Below are 23,947 nucleotides of genomic sequence, written 5' to 3' on the forward strand. Positions count from 1 at the left end.
ACGGGGACAGAGGGGCGGCGGCTATGGCATACAGGATGACAGCGATGGTAATCGAGGGAGTGGAGAGCTTGCGCCGCAGCCCGGTCGCGAATCAACGGCGCGCGCCTTTTACGTAGGCACAGTACAGTGACGTAGCACGCCGACGCACCATCCCGCCTTCTGTGAGATCGCGAGAGGTGTGGCTCGCGCGAGGGGCGCGGCCTTGAGGCACGTTCCCTTCCGAAGGCGGGATCTGGGCGGGCAGTCGAGAGACCAGGCCCAATGGAAAAGAAAGGCCCGGACACTCGCGTCCCCACGGGTCGCCAGGAACTTGGCGGAGCGAGCCAAGGGCGGAGTTTGAGAAAGGGGTTGCGCCCGGTGAGTGGAGCGGCGAGGACTGGCCGCGTCGACAGCGGAGGCGGGAAGGGGGTGGAGGCCGACTGAAGGCGCTCAGGACTGGCTGAAGGGGCTTAGCGAAACGTTAGCGGTCCGGTCCGGGCAGGGGGTGGAGCTGGTGAAGGAACGGGGCAGTCCCCTAAGGAGCGGGGCTGGTTGAAACGCTAGGGGCGGGATCTGGCAGAGTGGAAGGTACCGGTCCGGCCCGATAAGGGGTGGAGTTAAGTGAATCGTTAAGGGTGGAGTTGAGGCCGGGGCCGGGGCCGGGGCGGGCTGAGTGAAAGGGTGGGTGATTATCCTGGGAGATAGGCCGAAAGGGCAGGTACGTGAAGGAATGGGGTCCGGGCCGGGCTTAGAGGGTCTGGGAAGGGCTTGGGAGAGTGGAAGGGGTGGTGATTGGTTGGAAAGGGTGGGCCCTAAAAGGGATTGAGTGAGCCAGGGGGCTCATTGCTCAGTGAAAGGGCAAGACCGGAGAAAGAATCATGTAAAGGGGTGGAGTCTAGCGGACCGGGCGGGTCCAGGTAGCATGGCCACCTGAGTGGAGGGAGAAGGCCTGAGAGAGGCGGAGTTTGGAAGGCTGTGGAGAAAAAGATCGCGTAAGGAATGGAATCTAATAGAGGGGGCGGAGTCCTCTGGGCACACTTGCCCCTTCACACACCCACGCCTCCCCCCCCCAGAACCGAGACAGGGGCAAAGCCTCCTCAGCTATGACCTCAACCGGCCAGGATTCCACCACAACCAGGCAGCGAAGAAGTAGGCAGAACCCCCAGTCGTCTCCTCAGGACTCCAGTGTCACATCGGTGAGGCCCTAGACCCGCCCTGAGGAGGGGAGAGGGAGCAAGCTGGCCATGCCCTGGACTCTGACCCTTCTCTCTGATTCGCAGAAGCGAAACATTAAAAAGGGAGCCGTTCCCCGCTCCATCCCCAATCTAGCGGAGGTAAAGAAGAAAGGCAAAATGAAGAAGCTCGGCCAAGCAATCGAAGAAGACCTAATCGTGGGACTGCAGGGGATGGTGAGCAGGGCCTGGCTGCAATTTAGCCTCGTATGACAATCAAAACCCAAAGGTTCCCCACCGTGGACAGTTTAGGATGTTCCTTCTGACTCAAGGCCTAAAATGGATCTGTGTCTCCTTTTTTTTCCTCTGCAGGATCTGAACCTTGAGGCTGAAGCACTGGCTGGCACTGGCTTGGTGTTGGATGAGCAGCTAAACGAATTCCATTGCCTCTGGGATGACAGGTGAGGCTGGATCTTCCAGGCTGTCTCCAAATCACAAAAATACATACACTTAGAGCCCATTAGCAAGAACAAATCCTTTCTTACCCCAGCCTGGATACTGGAAGCAGGTGATTTGGGGAGGTAGGGCTCACACTTGAAAGGGTTTTTCTATGTAGCAAACAAACATTTATTGAGTGCCTACTGTGTGCCAAGAGTTAGTGATACAAATGTACCAAACAACAGACAGGGTCCCTTCTCTGGGAACTGATTGGGTGAGTAGGAGGGCAGAGTCTTAAACAGTCAACAGCAGTATGAGGTATTTAATGAAGACAAATTTAAGACCAGAGGGATTCAAGGGTGTGTAATAGAGGATCCTAGACTAGTATCCGGGCTTCCCAGGAGCCTTTCTAGAGGAAAAGACCTCCCATTTGCTTTACTTTTCAAAAAGAATCATCAAATCTTTTTGGCTATATGTTAAATTATATTCACCATTTGACCTCAACTCACCACCTCCACTGCCACGATCATCATCACTCACCTAGACTTCCAGAAGCCTCCTCCCTGGTCCCCTGCTTCCAGCCTTGCCTTATTGTCTGTTCACAAAGCAACGTAAAAAAAATATGTGTGAAATGATGTTGTCTTTGTTTAAATACTTTAAGGAGGCCGGGTGTGGTGGCTCACACCTGTAATCCCACCACTTTGGGAGGCCAAGGCAGATGGATTGCCTGCGTTGTCAGGAGTTTAATACCAGTCTGACCAACATGGTGAAATGTCGTCTCTACTAAAAATACAAAAATTAGCTGTGTGTAGTGGCACACACCTGTAGTCCCAGCTACTAGGGAGGGTGAGGCAGGAGATTCGCTTGAACCCAGGAGGCGGAGGTTGCATGAGCAGAAATCACGCTATTGCACTCCAGCCTGGGGCAACAAGAGCAAAACTCTGTCTCAAAAAAAAACTTTAAGGGCAAACTGTTACCCTCAAGGTAAAGTCCATATTCTTCATCCTGGCCTCAAAGGTTCCACATGATCTGGCTCCACCTCACTTTGTGACTTCATCAGCCAATCCTCCTCACCGACACTTGTCCCCTTATTCTTCCAATATGCCAGGCACCCTCTTGTCTCTAGTCTGTACCCTGGCCAACCCCTTTCCCAGAGACTCCTTTCTATCTTCTTCTCTTCCAGTTACCTTTCACATCCCAATGAGACTTTCTCAAAGAGGATTTTGCCTGGCCAAACCCTACCCCAATACCTGATCTTATTTTCCTAGCCCATGGCATTGTGTGCTAATTGTCATACTTGTGTGTTGACCAATTGATATCTATATCCCTTATTCCAACCTAAGACTAACTTATTATGGCAAAAGACTTCTTTTATGGAATACCTATTTAATGTCTATTGAGGAGCAGGGGATACAGCAGTAAACAAAAGAAACAAAAGCCCATGCTTTCAGGGAAAAGGGGCAAGACAGACAATAAATAAACAAAAGTAGCCCCTCATACCTGTAATCCCAGCACTTTGGGAGGCCGAGGTGGGTGGATCAACTGAGGTCGGGAGTTCAAGACCAGCCTGACCAACATGGAGAAACCCCATCTCTACTAAAAATATAAAATTAGTCGGACATGGTGGCACATTCCTGTAATCCAGCTACTTGGGAGGATGAGGCAGGAGAATCACTTGAACCCGGGAGGTGGAGGTTGCAGTGAGCCAAGATCGTGCCATTGCACTCCAGCCTGTGCAACTAGCACAAAACTCTGTCTCAAAAAAAAAAAGTAAATGATACACTATGTTCAAAAGAGCAGTGTTATGGAGAAGCAGTAAAGGGAGGATAGTAAGAGAAAGTACAGTGGAAGGGACTTCAATTTTAAATAGGATGGTAAGGGAAGGCCTCACTGACATTTGAGCAGGGATCTGAAGAGCTGAGGGAATAAGCGACGAAGACGGTTGGGAGAAGGGTGTTCTAGGTGGTGGGGCAGCTAGAGTAAAGTTCTAGGGCTGGCTGAAGAGTATCTGGTTCAACTGAAGACCAGGGAAGAGACCAGTATAGGTGAAGCAAAGCAAAGGAGAGAGAGAGGGGTAGGAGACAGGGTCAGAGAGGTGATGGAGGACAGATTGTTTAGGGCCTTCTGGGCATGGGGAAGACTTTGGCTTTTATTCAGAATGGGATGGGAGCCTCTGAGAGACATGAACTGATAAGGGTTTCTACCAGTATCTGGCTGCCATGCACAGAAAGGACTGTTGAGGGAGTGAGGGGCAAAGCAGGGAGGCCCAGGAGATGCTGCCACAGCCCAGGCAGGAGGGTATGGTAGTAGTGGTGGTGGTGAAGAGAGGGTCACACTCCTGAGCCAGTGGGAGGCAGGACTGACACCAGTTTTCGGGTGAGCAGCTGTGGATCAGTAGATGTGGGGAGAACAGATGTGGTGCTCTCTAGGATCCCCATGCATATGTGACTATGTCTCCATCTCCCCAGCTTCCCGGAAGGCCCTGAGCGGCTCCATGCCATCAAGGAGCAACTGATCCAAGAGGGCCTCCTAGATCGCTGTGTGTCCTTTCAGGTAAGGCCCCCAAGCCAACACACTGGGTGGAGGGCAGGGAGCTGACCTGACCTGGGCACAGCCCATGCCTTAACCCGTTATCCCCGCTTTATTCCTCATGTCTCCCCAGGCCAGGTTTGCTGAAAAGGAAGAGCTGATGTTGGTTCACAGGTGAAGGCTTGGGAACTTTGTAGGGATGGGGAGGAGCCTGCCCTGGACAAACCAGGGCAAGCTGAATGCTTTGGGAAGGAATGTCATGGTCTCTGTGGCCAGCATTGAGCAAGTCAGTGAGCCTCTCTGAATCTATGTCATCACCTGTAACAAGGGGACCAGTAAACATAAGTTCCTCAGGAGAGTTCAATGTGTGTCAGGTGCTTAGAATAGGGCCTGATGTATCATCAGCTCATGGTAAGCTATTACTGTTATCATGATCTGATTGTGTGAACAGATGGTGGATGTGTGGACAGAGTGATCAGAGGTTCCCCCAGGGGCTGCAGGAACCCAGATTTAGACGCCTGGTGCTGTGTGGCTTGAGGAAAGCTAGCTTGGCAGAGGGGGTATCTGAGCTGAACTTTCAGAGGATAAAAATGTCAGATGAAGAGAGTGGCTGAAGAAAGGGAACAACAATAGCTGGACCAGTGTGGCCAAAGGCCTTAAAGTAGGATTTGGTGTGGCTAGAGCAGGGGAACAGAATATTACTGGGACTGAGGCAGGCTAGGCAAGAAACAGAATGTGTCTTATATTCCACTATTCCTTCAGGTTGACAGTTGGGGGAGCTGATCCCTAATTTGACCAGGGGTTTGGTGTATGGATGGCTCAGCTAGGGAAGAGACAGGGCCCTGAATCTCATCCCCAATCTGTGTCTAGCCTAGAATATATTGATCTGATGGAAACAACCCAGTACATGAAGGAGGGAGAACTCCGCGTCCTAGCAGACACCTATGACTCAGTTTATCTTCATCCGGTATGGATGAGAACTGTGGGGGCAGGGAATGGTGACAATCTTGGGGTCCCCCATCCCCATGCCCACCCCACCCTGGGGGAAGCAGCTGAGTGGATAGGGCTGTTCTCTCCCTCACTCCCTCTCTGGCTCCCCACTGTTTCTCCAGAACTCATACTCCTGTGCCTGCCTGGCCACTGGTTCTGTCCTCAGGCTGGTGGATGCGGTCCTAGGGGCTGAAATCCGGAATGGCATGGCCATCATTAGGTATGACTCCCCAGCATTTGACTTTCTACATTCTTTTAAAGTCCTTCCTTCAAGTGTAAAATGTGGGTAATACATTCATGTGATTCAAAAATCCAGAGGTACAAAAGATGATATAATAAAAAGTCTGTCTCCTATCCTTATCATCCAGACACCTGCCTCCTCTTGTGGGAGGTAGTCATTGGAACCAGTGACTCATGTGTCCTCCCACAAAGTCTTATTCAAGAAATACGTAACATATTTCATTGATTATAAGGTGTACATTTTTTCATATCTGTAACATCTTGAAATCCAGATGCATCTTAAAAACAGTGACATTTCAGAATTCCACAGAATAACAACAAAGCAGTATTTTCTGCTTTGTTGTTAGCATGTAAAATCATAGTGCATCTTATCATCATTGGCATCCCAGAATTGATGAAATGCAAAAGACTTTCTCCTCCCTCCCCTGTTTTTAACCACAAATGGTAGTAACATGACATACTCACTTAATGCCATCTTTTCACTTACACATCTTGGAAACCTTTCTCTCATGCCATCTTTTCACTTACACATCTTGGAAACCTTTCTCTAACAGTATATAGCTTGGAGCCTGGTAGAACGCCATTGTGTAAATGCACACTCTATGTTAATCAGCCCCCGACTGATGGGCATTTTGTTTCTCCCCAGTCGTTTGCTGTTTCAAAAAAAATGCTACAGCAAATGTGCTAGTATCTTTATAAAAATAAAATGTTATTTCACCTGTTTTAAAATACAGGTTGTAGGCTGCGTTCTTGCAACAGAATGACTGGCTATGAGAATGTATGCATTGATTATTTTAATGAACATTTTCAAATCTCCTTTGGAGACAGAGCAGTAGATTGCCAGGGGGTGAGAGTTCAAAGGCCTCCGTTACTCGATTCCTAGCAGATTTTTAGGCATCAGCATTAAAGGAATTGGTGGTCCAGGATTAGAGAGCAGGGGTTAGTCTGTCTCTGTGGAGGAGGACCCCACCACACACCCCAGTCTGTGACTTTCTTGTCCTGCCCAGGCCTCCTGGACATCATGCCCAACACAGTCTTATGGATGGCTATTGCATGTTCAACCACGTGGCTGTGGCAGCCCGCTATGCTCAACAGAAACACCGCATCCAGAGGTCAGCAACAGAGGGCAGATGTGATGGGGGTGGCATGGGGTTGGGTATCCTGGTCTGAGCTCTTCCCCTAGATTCACCTTGATCCCCTTTCATAGAGTCCCCCTCTCTCCTGCTCTTAGGGTCCTTATCGTGGATTGGGATGTGCATCATGGTCAAGGAACACAGTTCACCTTCGACCAGGACCCCAGGTATACCCCAAGTCCCACCTACGTGCTAGATTTTAAGCCACCTCTCACCCTTACAGACCCAGCCAGAAAGGGTCCAGAGGGAGGGAAAGGCACTCACATTCATGGGGCCTATCCTGGGATCAGGATCTGTGCTACTCTCTGTGGCTGCTATCTCTCCTGATTTCACTCTGAGGCAGGGACTGTTGGGTTCCCGATTTTACAGATAGGGGGACTGAGGCCTGTAGGTTAAGAGGTCACGCAGAGAAGAACTGGGAGAAATGGGATTTGACCCACAAATATTTGAAGATCTTATTCACTGATTTATCCTTTAATTGGAATGAACTTCAAATTACTGCTTTATTTTTTCTGATTAGGATAATACTTTAAAATGTTTGTTTATCCTGTCAGTAGATAATTAAAAATATTATCTATAAATAACAATGTATTTGTTTAAAAAAATCAAATAATACAGAAGTATCAGAAGCAGTGAGTCTCCTCTAATTTCCATTACCTCAAAAATAATTGTTGACAGTTTAGGTTATATCCTTACAGATTTTTTTCTATAGATGTATAAATATTTATTATCATCACTGCCTAATGGAATAATTCTCCACGTTCTTCAGCAACTTGCTTTATTAATTTAACAGCATATCTGGGACATCTCCATGATAGTACCTCTAAAAGCATATTGTTCTTTGTAGTATTCAATTTTATGACTGTACCTCTAGTTATTTAACCCCAGGACATTTAAGATGCTTCCCAGTTTTTGCTATTACAGGCACTTCTACCGTGAATAGTAAATATGTAATTCTGCACTTCTCTAAGTCTATCTGTAGGATGAATTTTTAACAGTGGATTGCTTGGGTCAGAGGGTCAGCATGCTTTAAAGTCAGAGGGTCAGCATGCTTTAAAGTTTGGTATACAATGCCAGACTTCCCTTCGGGAGGGGACCAACTTACCCTTCCTGCAGAAAGTTATTGAGCAAGTCCTTGTCAGTAGGGGACATTACTAAATACAGGTTGAATATACCTCATGTGAAGTGCTTGGAACCAGAAGTATTTCAGATTTCAGAGTTTTTCAGATTTTGAAATATTGATGTTATACTTAGTGGTTCAGCATCCCTAATCTGAAAACCTAAAATCCAGAATACCCTAGTGAGCATTTCCTTTGAGTGTCATGTAGGCCTTCAAAAAGTTTAGGATTTTAGGGCTGGGCATGGTAGCTCACACCTGTAATCCCAGCACTTTGGGAGGCTGAGGTGGGCAGATCACCTGAGGTCAGGAGTTTGAGATCAACTTGGCCAACATGGTGAAACCCTGTCTCTACAAAAGTACAAAAAAAATTAGCTCAGTGTGGTGGCACACACTTGTATTTCCAGCTACTGAGGAGGCTGAGGCAGGAGAATCTCGAGGCAGGAGAATCGCTTGAACTGAGGAGGCGGAGGTTGCAGTGAGCCAAGATCATGCCACTGCATTCCAGCCTGGGTGATAGACCGAGACTTCATCTAAAAAAAAAAGTTGTTTAGTTCCTGAGCAGGATGTTTCTAAAATTAAAAAAAAAAAAGTTTAGGACTTTAGAGCATTTCAGACTTCTAGATTAGGGTTGTTCAACCTGTAGTAGTTGTTTCATCTAGGCTGCTACCCAGCTGACTACAGGGAATTCACTTTTTCCCCATAGATCCTGAGTTCCTGTGACCCCTTATCCGATTTAGGTTGGTTGTTCTCTAGACATTGCCTTATTATTTTCCAGCATTCAGTGTTGTTGACAGGTGTCTGCTTTTCATTCCTTTTCAAGTATTCTACTTTTCCTCTCTGCAAGGTTATCTTGGTGTTCTTTTTTTAGACAGGATATCACTGTCACCCAGGCTGGAGTATAGTAGCATGATCATAGCCCACTATAACCTCAAACTCCTGGGCTCAAGCAATCCTCCTGCCTCAACCTCCCATGTAGCTAGGACTGCAAGCATGTGCCAACACACCTAGCTAATTTTTTTAATTATTTGTAGAGATAGGATCTCACTATGTTGGCCAGACTGGTGTCGAACTCTGAACCTCAAGTGTCCTCACACTGCAGCCTCCCAAAGCACAGGGATTACAGGCATGAGCCTGTACCTAGCCTTGATGTTCTAAACTTTTACCCTGGCCCTTTCACTCTGATTAGTAGAAGGTAGACATTTTAACTCTGCTTAGTAGTAGTAAGTAGACATTTTACACCTGAAGATTCATGCTTTTCTTTTTTTCTTTTTTTTTTTTTTGGTGACAGAGTCTCACTCTGTCTCCCAGGCTGGAATGCAGTGGTGCAATCTCAGCTCACTGCAATCTCCGACTCCTGGGTTCAAGCAATTCTCCTGCCTCAGCCTCCTGAGTAGCTGGAACTACAGGCATGTGCCACTACGCCTGTCTAATTTTTGCACTTTTAGTAGAAACGAGGTTTCACCATATTGGCCAGGCTGCTCTTGAACTCCTGACCTTGTGATCCACCCACCTCGGCCTCCCAAAGTGCTGAGATTATAGACATGAGCTACCGTGCCCAGCCTATTCATGCTTTTTTTAAATTTTTGGAAATTGTCTTCTATTAGATCCTTGATAATTTCTTCTTTTTTTTTTTCTATCCTTTTTCTAGGACTTCTGTTAGTCAGATGTTATACTTGGGTTGATCCTCTACATCTCTCTTTCTTTTTTTTTTTTTTTTGAGACGAAATTTCGCTCTTGTTGCCCAGGCTGGAGTGCAATGGCGCGATCTCGGCTCACCACAACCTCCGCCTCCTGGGTTCAGGCAATTCTTCTGCCTCAGCCTCCTGAGTAGCTGGGATTACAGGCATGCGCCACCGTGCCCAGCGAATTTTTTGTATTTTTAGTAGAGACGGGGTTTCACCACGTTGACCAGGATGGTCTTGATCTCTTGACCTTGTGATCCACCCGCCTCGGCCTCCCAAAGTGCTGGAATTACAGGCTTGAGCCACCGCACCAGGCCCCTCTCTCTCATTTTTAAGACAAGGTCTTGCCCTGTTGCCGAGGCTGGAGTACAATGACACAAATATAACTCACTGCAGCCTCGACCTCCCGGGCTCAAGCAGTCCTCTTACCTCAGCCTCCTGAGTAGCTGGGACCACAGTTGCACACCATCATACCCTGCTAATTTTTTTATCTTTTGTAAATATGGGGTTTCACCATGTTGCCTAGGCTTCTTATTTTTTATCTCATGTTTTCTGTCTCTTTTCTTTTGCTGTGTCCTGGGAGATTTTGTCAACTTTATCTTTAAGCCCTTCTGTTGAATTATGTATTTAGATACTCTTCTAAACTCCAAAAGCACTTTTTTCCTCCCTGTTTCTATGCCTTCTCATTCCTGATCTTGTATTTATAGAGTATGAATTAGAAGTGCTGGCCAGGCGCTGTGGCTCATGCCTGTAATCCCAGCACTTTGGGAGGCCGAGGTGGGCAGATCACTTGAGGTCAGGAGTTCGAGACCAGCCTGGCCCAAAAATTAGCTGGGCGTGGTTGTGCGCTCCTATAATCTTAGCTACTTAGGAGGCTGAGGCAGGAGAATTGCTTGAACCTGGGAGACAGGTTGCAGTGAGCCAAGATCCTGCCACTACATTCCAGCCTGGGCAATAGAGTGAGACCCTGTCTCAAAAAAAAAAAAAAAAATAGGAAGTGCTTTAAGTTTCTTCTGTTGTCTGAATTATGTCTCTTCATTCTGAGGCTGGTTGAATTATTTTTTCTTGGTCCTTCTCTTTCGTACTGGTGGTTTTCCTCAAATGTCTGGCCATCTTTATTTGGCTTTTTAAACCCAAGAATGAAGGCCCATTGTAGGGGGCTGTCAGAGGACTACTCTGCTGCGGTGTTTGTGGGTCTGTTTTTCTGAAAGGCATTTCCTCAGAACGGGGACAGAGAATGTCCACTGACAGGGTGCAACTTTAGCAAGGGTGGGTAAGGACCCAGGCATTAGATGGGATCCTGCCAGACGTTAGATCAAAGGAGGCCTCTTCTTGGGGTAATGTCTCTTTTTTCCCTCAGCCTTGTCAAAGGTGTATCTGTTTTCCAGTCTAGCTTTGGGCTTTGTTGGTCATCTCTACTGTTTAACTGTGGTTTTATACTTTTAATTTTATTTTAATGTTTTAGACTTCATTAATTTTTCTGGTTTTATCTTTATTAATTTTTTTCTCCTGTGTTCATTTTTTTATTCACTTCTGGCTTCTGGAATTGAATGCTTCAACATTTATCAACTCATTGGCCAATCTCATTTCATCTATACCTGTACACACTGCCCTCTTCCTGTTTTCCTTCAAAGCTAATCCCAGATACCACATAATTCTGTAAATATTCCAGAATGCATCTCTAAAACATAAGTATACTTTTTAAGAAAAGCATTACCTAAGTATCATATCTGAAAATTAACAAGAATTATTCTGCCTAGGCTCTGCCATCCAAAGAATCCTTTAATATCATTAATCATTCTTTTTGTTTGAATAAATGCATAGGAGGCTATAGCTGTTTGTTCTTTTGTGGGTACAGTATTTTTTTTTTTTTTTTTGAGACGGAGTTTCACTCTTGTTGCCCAGGCTGGTGTGTAGTGGCACGATCTTGGCTCACCACAACCTCCACCTCCTGGTTTCAAGTGATTCTCCTGCCTCAGCCTCCCAAGTAGCTGGGATTGCAGGCATGTGCCACCATGCCTGGCTAATTTTGTATTTTTAATAAAGACGGGGTTTTTCCATGTTGGTCAGGCTGGTCTTGAACTCCCAGTCTCAGGTGATCCACCTGCCTCAGCTTCCCAAAGTCCTGGGGTTACAGGCATGAGCCACTGCACCCAGCCTGTGGGTACATTATTGACTACACACACAGATGTAAAACATTGTGAATATATTCAGTACATTGTTCCTTATGAACAAAAATGTATAAACAAACAAAAAAAAGCATGTCCATGCTCTTAGGTCTCCCAGCTCCACATCTCTGTCTCTGAATTCCAGCAGCAGGGAGACAAACTAGGCAGCCCTTAAAATGCTGTTGTGAAGACAAGGAAAACAGATGATCTAAAACTAAGTAGTTAAAAGAAAGAAGTGGCTGGTGCATTGGTGATTCAGTGAATTGGCTCTTCAGAAGGGGTTTTGTGTGCATTGACCTGGATCTGTACTGGATTTCTCTAGGAGGGAAACTTCAGTTTATCTTTGGTGCCCCCTTCTCTGCATGAGACAGAGCACCCTGGGGCCCCTGGAATCTCAAATTCTACTTTCTAGAAATTCACTGAAGTCTCTTATTCTCTGACATCCTTTCTTCCACTCTCTGTCTTTTTGGGTTGCTGTTTATTTACAATATCTTTACTGTATTTTGACCAGAGTGGTAGGAGTGTAAGGAGGTAAACCCGTACTATCAATCCACCATTTAATTTGAAGGTGTATAAACTTATTTTAAAATTCCCTTCTGTTTCTTTATAAACGTAGCTTCCTTGAGTGCTAGTTCTGCTCTTTGTTGATTCTGATGGCTCTCTTTTAGAGTCAGCTTTCTTCAGATCTTTTCTTTATTCCTGTCTTCCCCTGATGATAATTTTTTTCTTTTTCTTTTTCTTTTTTTTTTTTTTTTTTTTTTTTTGAGACAGTCACACTCTGTCACCCAGGCTGGAGTGCAGTGGCCCCATCTTGGCTCACTGTAACCTCTGCCTCCCGAGTTCAAGTGATTCTCCTGCCTCTGCCTCCCAAGGAGCTGGGATTACAGGCTCACACCACCATGCCCAGAAAATTTTTTGCTATTTTTATTAGAGATAGGGTTTTACCATGTTGGCCAGACTGGTCTCGAACTCCTGGCCTCAAGTGATCTACCCACCTTGGCCTCCCAAAGTGCTGGGATTACAGGTGTGAGCCACTGAGCTCGGCCCCCTGTTCATAATTTTTATGTCCTACTGTGCTTCTCTTTCTCTTATGATTAACTTACTAAAAGTTTAGAATCAAGATTTATCTATCAATGTCAAAAATAAAACAATCATCCTTCACCCACTCAAGACCAGAGCTTTTCCATGTTTTTATTCCCAAATTCCAAGATCTTTTCCCTCAATTTTAAGAATCTTTTTATATCACTTGCATTAAATTTTACAACTACATTATCAACACATTAAAACGTGATTCTTAATTTGTTTAGATACATTGCATACCACTATTTCTTGGATTTCCTTAAAAAAGCTGCCTTGGATCCTCTCTGGGACAAGGCAGGGGTAAATGACCAGATAGAAGGAGAGATGGATGATAGATTATTCGTTTTGCTTTCCACAGTCAGAATTAAGCCCTCCCATGGCCCCTTGCTGGGCATTCTGTCAAAGCATGTGCACTGCATCTTTTCAGTATCTGTTTTGCGTGTTGATCTCACCCCTCTTAAGTGCTTGCTGGTTCACCTGTAAAATAAAAGAAGTAGTAGAGGTGGCCTGTAAGGCACTGGGGAGAGGGAACTGCCCTCTCACTGGCCTCATGGCAGCCCCAGCCAGTATCCCCTCTCCAGTTTCACCCACAGAAGCAAGTCTCACCCCTACCCCCCAGGTCTCTCCACTTCCTTCTAGAGAATCACCCAGCTCCTGCAGCCTGGCTTGAGGTTCTTTTCAGCCTTAGCTGGCTCCCCCCAGCTAAGAGCCCCATGCACCATTTGAGCCTCCAGTGTCACAGAGTTTGACCTGCTGTTACTGCCTTGGTCATAGGCGCATATGGTGGGTGAACATGATCTAGAGTACCCCACAGAGTCAGGAGCCCCCAGGATCTGGGATAGACCCTAGAGCTGAGCCTGAAATTGGGTGGGCACTGAGGGGGCAGTGATATTTGCTGAGGGAAAGGTTCTGGTGAGAGACTAAGTGAATGAGTGAATGAGGTAACAGATAAATAAGGGGAAAAATGAATAAATGGTAAGATGGGTAAATTGGTGACTGAATATAAGGGTAAACTAATGGAAGAATGGATTCATGTATTATATATTAATGGAGAAATTAATGAATGAGAGAATGAATGAGTCGTTGAATGGGGAAATGAGTGGTAGAGGAAATTAGCAACTGTTGGGTTGAGGGTGTCTATGGGGATTGACTCTTCTCCAACTCTCTTACCTCTTTTTCTTCTGCCCCCAGTGTCCTCTATTTCTCCATCCACCGCTACGAGCAGGGTAGGTTCTGGCCCCACCTGAAGGCCTCTAACTGGTCCACCATAGGTTTTGGCCAAGGCCAAGGATATACCATCAATGTGCCTTGGAACCAGGTCAGTATCCACTTACCCTCTGCCCCCAAAGTGAGGCCCAGCCTCGCCCTTCTGCCTGTGGCTCAGGGCAGGTGGCTGAACATCCCCTGTCACACTCCTGTGTCTGCAGGTGGGGATGCGGGATGCTGACTACATTGCTGCTTTCCTACACGTCCTGCTGCCAGTCACCCTTGAGGTCCTGGGGGTCTGGGGTGTGTTGAGGGGAGGAGAGACCTTGAAAGTTGGGCCATGAGGGCAGGTAGCCTCATGGAGTACATTCCCCCCTCAGTTCCAGCCTCAGCTGGTCGTGGTGGCTGCTGGATTTGATGCCCTGCAAGGGGACCCCAAGGTAAGGCAGGCTCCCTGGGGCAGCAGGTGGGCTGCATGGAGCCAGGCTGACCCTCCATGTCCCCCCAGGGTGAGATGGCCGCCACTCCAGCAGGGTTCGCCCAGCTAACCCACCTGCTCATGGGTCTGGCAGGAGGCAAGCTGATCCTGTCTCTGGAGGTGAGTGACTCACCTTTGTCCCTCAGCCTGTGGATCCTGGAGGGCTTAAGAACGAAGCTTTCAAGTCCAACAGGAGTTCCTGGCCGAGCATTTCACTTACTAGCTGGACAGCCTTGCATAAGTCACTTCACTTCTTTGTGTCTCCGCTTTCCTTCTGTAAAACGAGCATAATAATGGTAATCATCTCATATCATTGTCCAGTGAATTCAGTGAGGTCCCCTTCTAAGTTCCTTGTTGCTTGACATTTGGTATGCACTCTCTTATTATTATCATTATTATTATTATTCCCTGGTAATTTCTGGTCCTTTACTGACCCCCCTTCACAACTCCTTCCCCCAGGGTGGCTACAACCTCCGCGCCCTGGCTGAAGGCGTCAGTGCTTCGCTTCACACCCTTCTGGGAGATCCTTGCCCCATGCTGGAGTCCCCTGGTGCCCCCTGTCGGAGGTGAGCCCAGGTGGAGGAGGGGAAAGCAGGAGCCTCACTGGCTGCCCACGTTTCTTTGCATCATATTTTCTTCCTGTCCTGCCCTGTAGTGCCCAGGCTTCAGTCTCCTGTGCTCTGGAAGCCCTTGAGCCCTTCTGGGAGGTTCTTGTGAGATCAAGTAGGAAGTGGGGAGTGGGCTTGGTGGGGGTGGGCATAGGATGAGCCCTGGGGGAGACTTCAGACTTCCTCTGACTTTCTTAGGCCATCTTGGTGGGAGAGGGTCAGGCCCTCTGTCTCCCTGGGCCCTGGTTTCAGACCTCCCACCCTTTTTCTGTTTGGGTCACCTGAGTTCCAGAGTATGACGGGGATTCAGATTGAGAGGGTAGGATGAACGTGGCCTCCCCCTTATAGCTGATACTGTGGAAGGGGACAACGTGGAGGAGGACAATATAGAGGAGAGCGAGGATGAAAGACCCTGGGAGCCCCCAGTGCTTCCAATCCTGACATGGCCGGTGCTACAGTCTCGCACAGGGCTGGTCTATGACCAAAGTATGATGAATCACTGCAACTTGTGGGACAGGTAGGCAGTTGGAGGGCTGGGTGAGTAGGTGTTGGGGATTCCTCCCTCTCAGGCACTAAGCCCCTACCTCTGGTTCCCCCACCGCTAGCCACCACCCTGAGGTACCCCAGCGCATCTTGCGAATCATGTGCCGTCTGGAGGAGCTGGGACTTGCTGGGCGCTGCCTCACCCTGCCACCGCGCCCCGCCACAGAGGCTGAGCTGTTCACCTGCCACAGGTCAGACCCCAGTGTCTAGGGTGGGTGGGTTCCCAGGACTGTGGAGGAGGTCTCAGGGATTGGAGCTTGGAGTTCCTCCCCACTGGGGAGCTGCTACAGGACTTGAAAGGAGCTGAAGTTCCTATCTTGGGGGTGGGGCTCAGGAAGGGGACGAACCCTCCTCACTGTCTTGCTGGTGCTCCTCTCTGTGCCTCCAGTGCTGAGTATGTAGCTCGTCTCCGGGCCACAGAGAAGATGAAAACCCGGGAGCTGCACCGGGAGAGTTCCAACTTTGACTCCATCTACATCTGCCCCAGCACCTTTGCCTGTGCACAGCTTGCCACTGGCGCTGCCTGCCGCCTGGTGGAGGCTGTGCTCTCAGGAGAGGTGCGTGCTCTGTGGGCTGGGAAGAGGAGGACCTGAGGGAGAATAGAAGAAAAAGGGTCACTTGCTGTTTCTGAAGGCTCTGAGAGAGTCAAGCAGTGCCTGAGGAAAGGGGCCATGGGGAAGGGCACGAGAAGGGGCAGGCCTAGAGGCTGGGGACATAATGGAGGGAACTGGAGAAAGGGAAGGGAAGGATGGCCAAGTACGGTGGCTCAGGCCTATAATCCTAGCAATTTGAGAAGCCAGGGTGAGCTCAAGAGGTCAAGGCTGCAGTAAGCCATGACTGTGCCACTGCACTCAAGCCTGGGTGACAGACAGACCCTGTGTCAAAAATAAAAATAAAAAAGGGAAGCAAGGAAGGAGGACAAGCTTGAGGGCAGGCTGTCCAGCCTTAGCACCCTGCTGCTCCCTAGGTTCTGAATGGTGCTGCTGTGGTGCGTCCCCCAGGACACCATGCGGAGCAGGACGCAGCTTGCGGTTTTTGCTTTTTCAACTCTGTGGCTGTGGCTGCTCGCCATGCCCAGGCTATCAGTGGGCATGCCCTGCGGTAAGGACTCCCTGTGGACCCCCAAATCCTGATCCTTGTGGAGATCTGGAAGCTCCCCCCACCCCATTGCTTACTCATCATACCCCATGGTCCAGCTCCTAGGACTTCCCCAGAAAGAAGTAAGGGTGCAACCTTTACCCAGAGAAGGACCGAGGATGGAGCCTCTCAGTACTTATTTAGATAGGGCCCCCAGATCGTGTCACCTGGGTGCTTATAAAACAGGATCCAGGTCTGGGCACAGTGGCTCACGCCTGTAATCCCAGCACTTTGGAAGGCCGAGGCAGGTGGATCACCTGAGGTCAGGAATTCAAGACCAGCATGACCAACATGGAGAAACCCATCTCTACTAAAAATACAAAAATTAGCCAGGCGTGGTGGTGCATGCCTGTAATCCCAGCTACTCAGGAGGCTGAAGCAGGAGAATCGCTTGAACCCGGGAGGCGGAGGTTGCAGTTGAGCTGAGATCATGCCATTGCACTCCAGCCTGGGCAATAAGAGCGAAACTACATCTCAAACAAACACACACCAGGATCCAGGGTCCCACCCTAGCATTTCTGGCCTATAGAAGCTGTCTCGACAGAACCCAGGTCCAAGCTCCCGATGCATACTCCAGAAGACCCAGAACTCAGCCCCCAGCATTAGCTGCCCGAGGTCTAGGTCCAGTTCCCTAGCAATGACCCAAAAGAGCCCAAGGTCCAGTTCCCTAGCAATGACCCAAAAGAGCCCAAGGTCCAGCCCCAAGCACTTGCTCGGGTCTACGAGACAGCCCTTGGGACCCCAGGATCATACTTTTCTCCTTAACTGACAGGACCCAGTGTCCTGCCACTCCACACTAAATATCTCTGCAGACCCCAGGGGTCTAGCCCAGCCCTCTTCCACGGGGTGAGTATCCTAGGTTACTGAGCTTCTGCCTCCTTCCTACCCAGGATCCTGATCGTGGATTGGGATGTCCACCATGGTAATGGAACTCAGCACATGTTTGAGGATGACCCCAGGTAAGATGCTGCAGTCAGGGGCTGTGGTGTGGTCAGGGAGATGGGTGAGCACCTCAGGGGTATTGGAGCCCCTAACCAGCTATGGCCCCCTTCCCACCCCCTCCCCGGCAGTGTACTCTATGTGTCCCTGCACCGCTACGATCATGGCACCTTCTTCCCCATGGGAGATGAGGGTGCCAGCAGCCAGATCGGCCGGGCTGCAGGCACAGGCTTCACCGTCAACGTGGCATGGAATGGGCCCCGCATAGGTGATGCTGACTACCTAGCTGCCTGGCATCGCCTGGTGCTTCCTATTGCCTACGAGGTAAAGCTCAGTGTAGATCTCAGGATGTATGTGATACACCTGTGCAGGTGGCAGCCTGGGCCTGCCTCCTCAGCATGTGTGCGTTTGACTGCCAGGTGGCGGATCATATGAGACAGCCCAAGGGTGACTAATGAGGCTACTGGGGCAGTTGATGACTGTGATTACCTTGTGTGTTTGACCACACAGGTGGCTGTACAGGACTGCCTTCTCTGTGTGACACTGTGTGAGTGACTGTCTTGCCTGTGTGTGTGAGGGCCTTCTGGCTATGCAGCAGTGGCCTGTGTCCTGGCTGGATCTGTGTTGTATATGTGTGCTATCACAAGTTCTTTAGTATGTGTGTGCAATTCTGTGCAAGTGGGTATTTCTCACCACCTTTTCTCTGTGCGATGGATGTGATATTGTATGTCACTAAATGCAGCCATCTCTATGACAGCCTGTATGGGACCCTCTGGATGTGGAGGGCTGTGTGTGACAGCAGTCACTGTCTGACTGTCTGCCCTGGCTGTTTGTGTATGTGTCTCTGACTGGGAGGTAGCTGCCTTCCCTCTGTGTGAGCTGTGGGGCGGGGGGGTCAGTGGCTTGTGTATGGCTGACCCTGGGAGGGAGGGGAAGGAGGTGTGAGCACTGCTCTGTCACCCTGGGTGCCAGTGTGCATCTTTGGATCTGCACGTGCATCTGACTATGCATGGGTGGCCAGGACAGCCTTCTGTGTGTATACAACTGTATGTGCAAGTGACCAGCTCTTGTGGACACACCAGAGTGCATGTGGCTGTTGTGGCTGTGTGGTGATGGCATGTGTATGATTGTGACTGCAGGATGGCTGTGGGTTATTGTCCTTTTTAAGAAACTATGTATGTATGTGTGCGCATGACTAGTGCAGATATGTAGTACTGTTCTATATGGGACTGTCTGTGTGGGATTACACGTGGCTTTGTGTGACCATCTTCTCTGTGTGTGGTGCTTGCGTTGCCATCTTCTGTTATGGAAGTGTGTGAGCACCCCTCTTTGGCACTATGTACATAAAACCCTGTATCTTGTGTATGTGTGTCCCACGTTTGACCCTGGGGTGTGTGTGTGAGGACATGTCTCTGTCTCTCCATTTCTCATGTCAGTCTCTTGACATCTGAGTCTGGTCTCATGACTCTGTCTCATGTCCCCATCTGTCCATTTTTGCTGTCTCCATGTTTCTAGATCTGCATCTGTTTCTTCTATCTCTGAGTCTATATTTCTCTTCTTCCTCTCTTCATTTTCAGTCTCTGCTTTTGCATCTCCCAGTCTTCAGGCCCCGTGTCTCCATCTCTCTGATTTGCATCTCCATGTCTTCATTTGTCCTTTTCTCCATCCATGTCTCCTTGTCACCACCACTTACTGCCTACCAAAAGCCCTTACCCTCATGCTTATACGTCTCTTCTCTCCCTGCCTCAGTTTAATCCAGAACTGGTGCTGGTCTCAGCTGGCTTTGACGCTGCACGGGGGGACCCGCTGGGGGGCTGCCAGATATCACCTGAGGGTTATGCCCACCTCACCCACCTGCTGATGGGCCTTGCCAGTGGCCGCATTATCCTTATCCTAGAGGTAACTCTCTCTTGGTAACCTTTTCCCACAGTGGGAGGGTAGTTTGGGAATCTTGGCACTATCATTCAGTATAGTTTCCTAAAATCTCCTTTAAGTGTCCCTGCCTGGAATTGTGGGCACACACTGGGTAGTAATTGGGTAATAATAATAAGAATAACAGCAACATTAACAGCTTTGAGTGCTCACTGTGTGCAAAGCACTCTTCTGAGCACTTCATGTATCTTATTCATTTAGTTACTTGGCAAAGCAGCCTTATGAGGTAGGGTTAGCTTTTCCCCTCTCAAGATCAGGGAAACTGAGGCACAAAGAGGCGTGATGACTAGATGACTGAAAGAAATGTGCCTGAGATGGCACATTTACTGATGGCAGAACCAGGACTTGAACCGATGCAGCGTGGCTCCAGGGTTTGTGTTTTTTACTGTTACCTGAACTGACTCTAACAAGTTCCTGGGACAAAGAAAATTCACTGACCTTTGTAAGTGACTCGGTATCCCCATGCCCTGTGCCTCAGTTTCCTCATCTTTATGAGGCTGGCTAATCATGGAGGAGTGCCTGGCATATAGTAAATGCTGGATCTGGTAGATCTGTTTTTTTTTTTTTAATTGAGACAGAGTCTCGCTCTGTCACCCAGGCTGGAGTGCAATGGCGCAATCTGAACTTACTGCAGCCTCCACCTTCCAGGTTCAAATGATCCTCCCACCTCAGCCTCCTGAGTAGCTGGGATTACAGATACCCATCACCACGCCTGGCTGATTTTTGTATTTTTAGTAGAGATGGGGTTTCACCATGTTGGCCAGTCTGGTCTTGAGCTCCTGGCCTCAAGAAATCCACCCACCTCAGCCTCACGGAGTGCTAGAATTACAAGTGTGAGCCACCACACCTAGCCCCTGGTTACTGTTATGCATTGTTCAGATACTAACCCGCTCAGCAACCTTCTGTGCTGTTATTTTCACTACTTTACAGATGAGGAAAATAAATCACAGAGAAATTAAGTGGCTTGCAAAAAGTCCCACTTACCATGTGCCCAGTACTGTTTGTGACAGGGCATGGTGGGAGTTAAAAACACAGATGACTCCATCAGAGAGCCAAAGTTCAAATCCCAGTGCTGCCTCTACAGCTGTTAGGACCTCAGAAAAGTCATCTAACCACTCCGAGCCTCAGTTTTATTTATTTATTTATTTTTTTGAGATGGAGTCTCGCTCTGTCACCCAGGCTGCAGTGCAGTAGTGCAATGTCAGCTCACTGCAACCTCCACCTCCCTGGTTCAAGCAACTCCCCTGCCTCAGCCTCCGGAGTAGCTGGGATTACAGGTGCACACCACCACGCCCGGCTAAGTTTTTTGTATTTTCAGTAGAGACAGGGTTTCACCATGTTGGCCAGGCTGGTCTCGAACTCCTGACCTTAGGCAATCTGCCCTCCTCAGCCTCCCAAAGTGCTGGGATTACAGGCGTAAGCCACTGCGCCCAGCCTTTTGCCTCAGTTTGTCTGTAAAAAGAATAGCAACTGGGATTCCTGTAGAGTGTAAAGAAAGTCAGAACAGGAGTCCATATGGAGAGAGAGTCCGTTGTTCCTGTACTAGATCAGGGCAGGGGCTTTTGTATGGGTTCACAGCAGGCGTCTCATGCAGGTCAGATCAGTGATTACTGTATGATGTGAGGCCAGGGGTTCCTGGACAGTGTCAAGACGGATTTCTGTATGGCATGAAGGCAAGTTCTGGTATAGACTGAGCACCTGTGGTTATGAGGATTGAGTTAATATGCATGAAGTACTTAAAACTGGGTCTGGCACAGAGCAAACACTTAATAAATAATGTCAGCTATTACTAATGGTTTTATCAGTATTGTTATCTTGCACTTTACATCGCAATTTACTCCCCACAACAACCACTTTACACAATGGGTGCCGCCCATCTTACAGGTGTGGGTTCTGCTCACTTGTTCCCAATACTCCCCCGTCCCTCTCCAGACTTGCAGGGCTCAGTTGGGAGGATTGGGGAGGCAAGACATGTTGCTTTCCAGATTCCCCGATGAACCCCTACCATGCCTTTCCCTTCCCTTTTCCTTAACAAAGGGTGGCTATAACCTGACATCCATCTCAGAGTCCATGGCTGCCTGTACTCGCTCCCTCCTTGGAGACCCGCCACCCCTGCTGACCCTGCCACGGCCCCCACTCTCAGGGGCCCTGGCCTCAATCACTGAGACCATCCAAGTCCATCGCAGATACTGGCGCAGCTTACGGGTCATGAGTGAGTGGAATTGGGGACTATGGGGGGAACTCACGGAAGGAGGGGGCTGGGGAGCAGGGATTAGAGGCAGGAAGGGGGACAGCACCCACACTCAAGGATCTCCTCCCTGGTTCCAGAGGTAGAAGACAAAGAAGGACCCTCCAGTTCGAAGCTGATCACCAAGAAGGCACCCCAACCAGCCAAACCTATGTTAGCTGAGCGGATGATCACACGAGAAAAGAAGGTTCTGGAAGCAAGCATGGGGAAGGTCATCTCGGTGTCTGGGGAAGAGTCCACTCCAGACCAGGTTAAGTCAGAGACAGCTGTGGTGGCAGTCACTCAGGACCAGTCCTCAAAGGCAGCCACGGGGGGAGCCACACTGGCCCAGACCGTCTCCAAGGCAGCCACTGGGGGAGCCATGCTGGGCCAGACCATCTCAGAGGAGGCTGTCGGGGGAGCCACTCAGGACCAGACCACCTCAGAGGAAACTGTGGGAGGAGCCACTCTGGACCAGACCACCTCAGAGGATGCTGTTAGGGGAGCCACTCTAGGCCAGACTACCTCAGAGGCTGTAGGAGCCTCACTGGCCCAGACCACCTCAGAGGCAGCCATGGAGGGAGCCACACTGGACCAGACTACGTCAGAGGAAGCTCTAGGGGGCACCGAGCTGATCCAAACTCCTCTAACCTTGAGCACAGACCACCAGACCCCCCCAACCTCACCTGTGCGGGGAACTACACCCCAGATATCTCCCAGTACATTGATTGGGAGTCTCAGGACCTTGGAGCTAGGCAGCGAATCTCAGGTAAGGCCCACCACACCCAGGTAGGGGCAAGAAGGGGCAAGAATCTGACTTCTGTGATACATCTCTTCTGCATGTCCAGGGGGCCCTAGAATCTCAAGCCCCAGGAGAGGAGAACCTACTAGGAGAGGCAGCTGGAGGTCAGGACATGGCTGATTCGATGCTGATGCAAGAATCTAAGGGCCTCACTGATCAGGTGAGCTCAGGGAGAGGCTGGAACTGTGGCTTTCTTCTCTTGCCCATTTGTGTCTCCAGGTAGGAGCATGTGATGTATAAACATATAATGGGGAGATGGGGTCCTCAGCTCACTCAGTTTTGCCCACCCACTCCAGGCCATATTTTATGCTGTGACACCACTGCCCTGGTGTCCCCATTTGGTGGCAGTATGCCCCATACCTGCAGCAGGCCTGGATGTGACCCAACCTTGTGGGGACTGTGGAACAATCCAAGAGAATTGGGTGTGTCTCTCTTGCTATCAGGTATGGAGCAGAGGAAGGGGATGGGGCAGAGGTTGGCCTGGGAGCAAACTGCAGGGGGGTGCTGACCCCCACCTGATACACCCCCAACCTCAGGTCTACTGTGGTCGTTATATCAATGCCCACATGCTCCGACACCATGGAAATTCTGGACACCCGCTGGTCCTCAGCTACGTTGACCTGTCGACCTGGTGTTACTACTGCCAGGCCTATGTCCACCACCAGGTGGGCTCTGGGTAGACCCTTTAACACGTGCACACTCACCCCACTCACACACACCCCTTCTGTGATTGTGTAAAGGGAGACCACAGACCCCTCTGCATGGCTGCCTCGTGTGATTATTTTGCGTGGGGCGGGGGCTGTGGGATAGTCCAGAAGACAGAGTGGTTGAGGGCTGGAGTCGGGGCAGCTGAGGTAGAGGGGTCCTTACTCTCTCTCACCTTCCCAATTTTTGTCTCCTCAGGCTCTCCTAGATGTGAAGAACATCGCCCACCAGAACAAGTTTGGGGAGGATATTCCCCACCCATCCTAAGCCCCAGAATACGCTCCCTCTTCACCTTCTGAGGCCCACGATAGACCAGCTGTAGCTCATTCCAGCCTGTACCTTGGATGAGGGGTAGCCTCCCACTGCATCCCATCTTGAATATCCTTTGCATCTCCCCAAGAGTGCTTATTTAAGTGTTAATACGTTTAAGAGAACTGCGATGATTAATTGTGGATCTCCCCCTGCCCATTGCCTGCTTGAGGGGCAATACTACTCCAGCCCAGAAGGAAAGGGGGACAGCTCTAGCTCCAAGAGGGAGCTGATATCACGAGGATAACATTGGCGGGAGGGGAGTTAACTGACAGGCATGGCAAGGTTGCATATATAATAAAGTACAAGCTGTTACAAAACCCGAAGAAAGCCTTTTGACTTTGAACAGGTGGAGAACCCTATATCCCTAGCCAGCAGAGCCCATGAGTAATGAAGATATGAGGGAGTGGGTCTCCATTAGGTCAATCCCCTGCCCAGCCATTTCCCCCAAAAAACTAACTGAAAATAGAGCAGCCATCTTGACTGGCTCCACCTGCGATGAAATGGTAGAATCCATGAGAAAATGGGTG

General features: G+C 49.3%; 1 protein-coding gene across 12 annotated transcripts; it reads left to right on the forward strand.

Annotated features, from left to right (window-relative positions):
- Positions 1–242: 242 nt before the first annotated feature.
- On the forward strand, positions 243–23,747 carry HDAC6 (histone deacetylase 6). Of its 12 annotated transcripts, none has more exons than XM_078363182.1 (29): positions 243–459; positions 1,053–1,175; positions 1,260–1,388; positions 1,524–1,612; positions 4,058–4,142; positions 4,252–4,292; positions 4,989–5,085; positions 5,231–5,328; positions 6,356–6,460; positions 6,580–6,648; positions 13,723–13,849; positions 13,959–14,024; positions 14,118–14,177; positions 14,246–14,335; positions 14,675–14,781; positions 14,871–14,938; positions 15,172–15,340; positions 15,429–15,557; positions 15,755–15,923; positions 16,334–16,467; positions 17,394–17,462; positions 17,574–17,766; positions 19,192–19,341; positions 21,412–21,586; positions 21,703–22,370; positions 22,450–22,563; positions 22,700–22,846; positions 22,940–23,068; positions 23,307–23,747. In XM_078363182.1, the coding sequence occupies exons 2-29, from the start codon at positions 1,083–1,085 to the stop codon at positions 23,373–23,375; spliced, it is 3,639 nt and encodes a 1,212-aa protein (XP_078219308.1). In that variant the 5' UTR covers positions 243–459; positions 1,053–1,082; the 3' UTR covers positions 23,376–23,747. The 12 variants fall into 12 exon arrangements, with proteins under 12 accessions (XP_078219308.1, XP_078219303.1, XP_078219311.1 ...); XM_078363177.1 differs by having other exon boundaries at positions 243–357; XM_078363183.1 differs by having other exon boundaries at positions 339–595.
- Positions 23,748–23,947: the final 200 nt, after the last annotated feature.

The sequence above is a fragment of the Callithrix jacchus genome, chromosome X (genome assembly GCF_049354715.1).
Source record: "Callithrix jacchus isolate 240 chromosome X, calJac240_pri, whole genome shotgun sequence".
Classification (NCBI taxonomy): domain Eukaryota; kingdom Metazoa; phylum Chordata; class Mammalia; order Primates; family Cebidae; genus Callithrix; species Callithrix jacchus.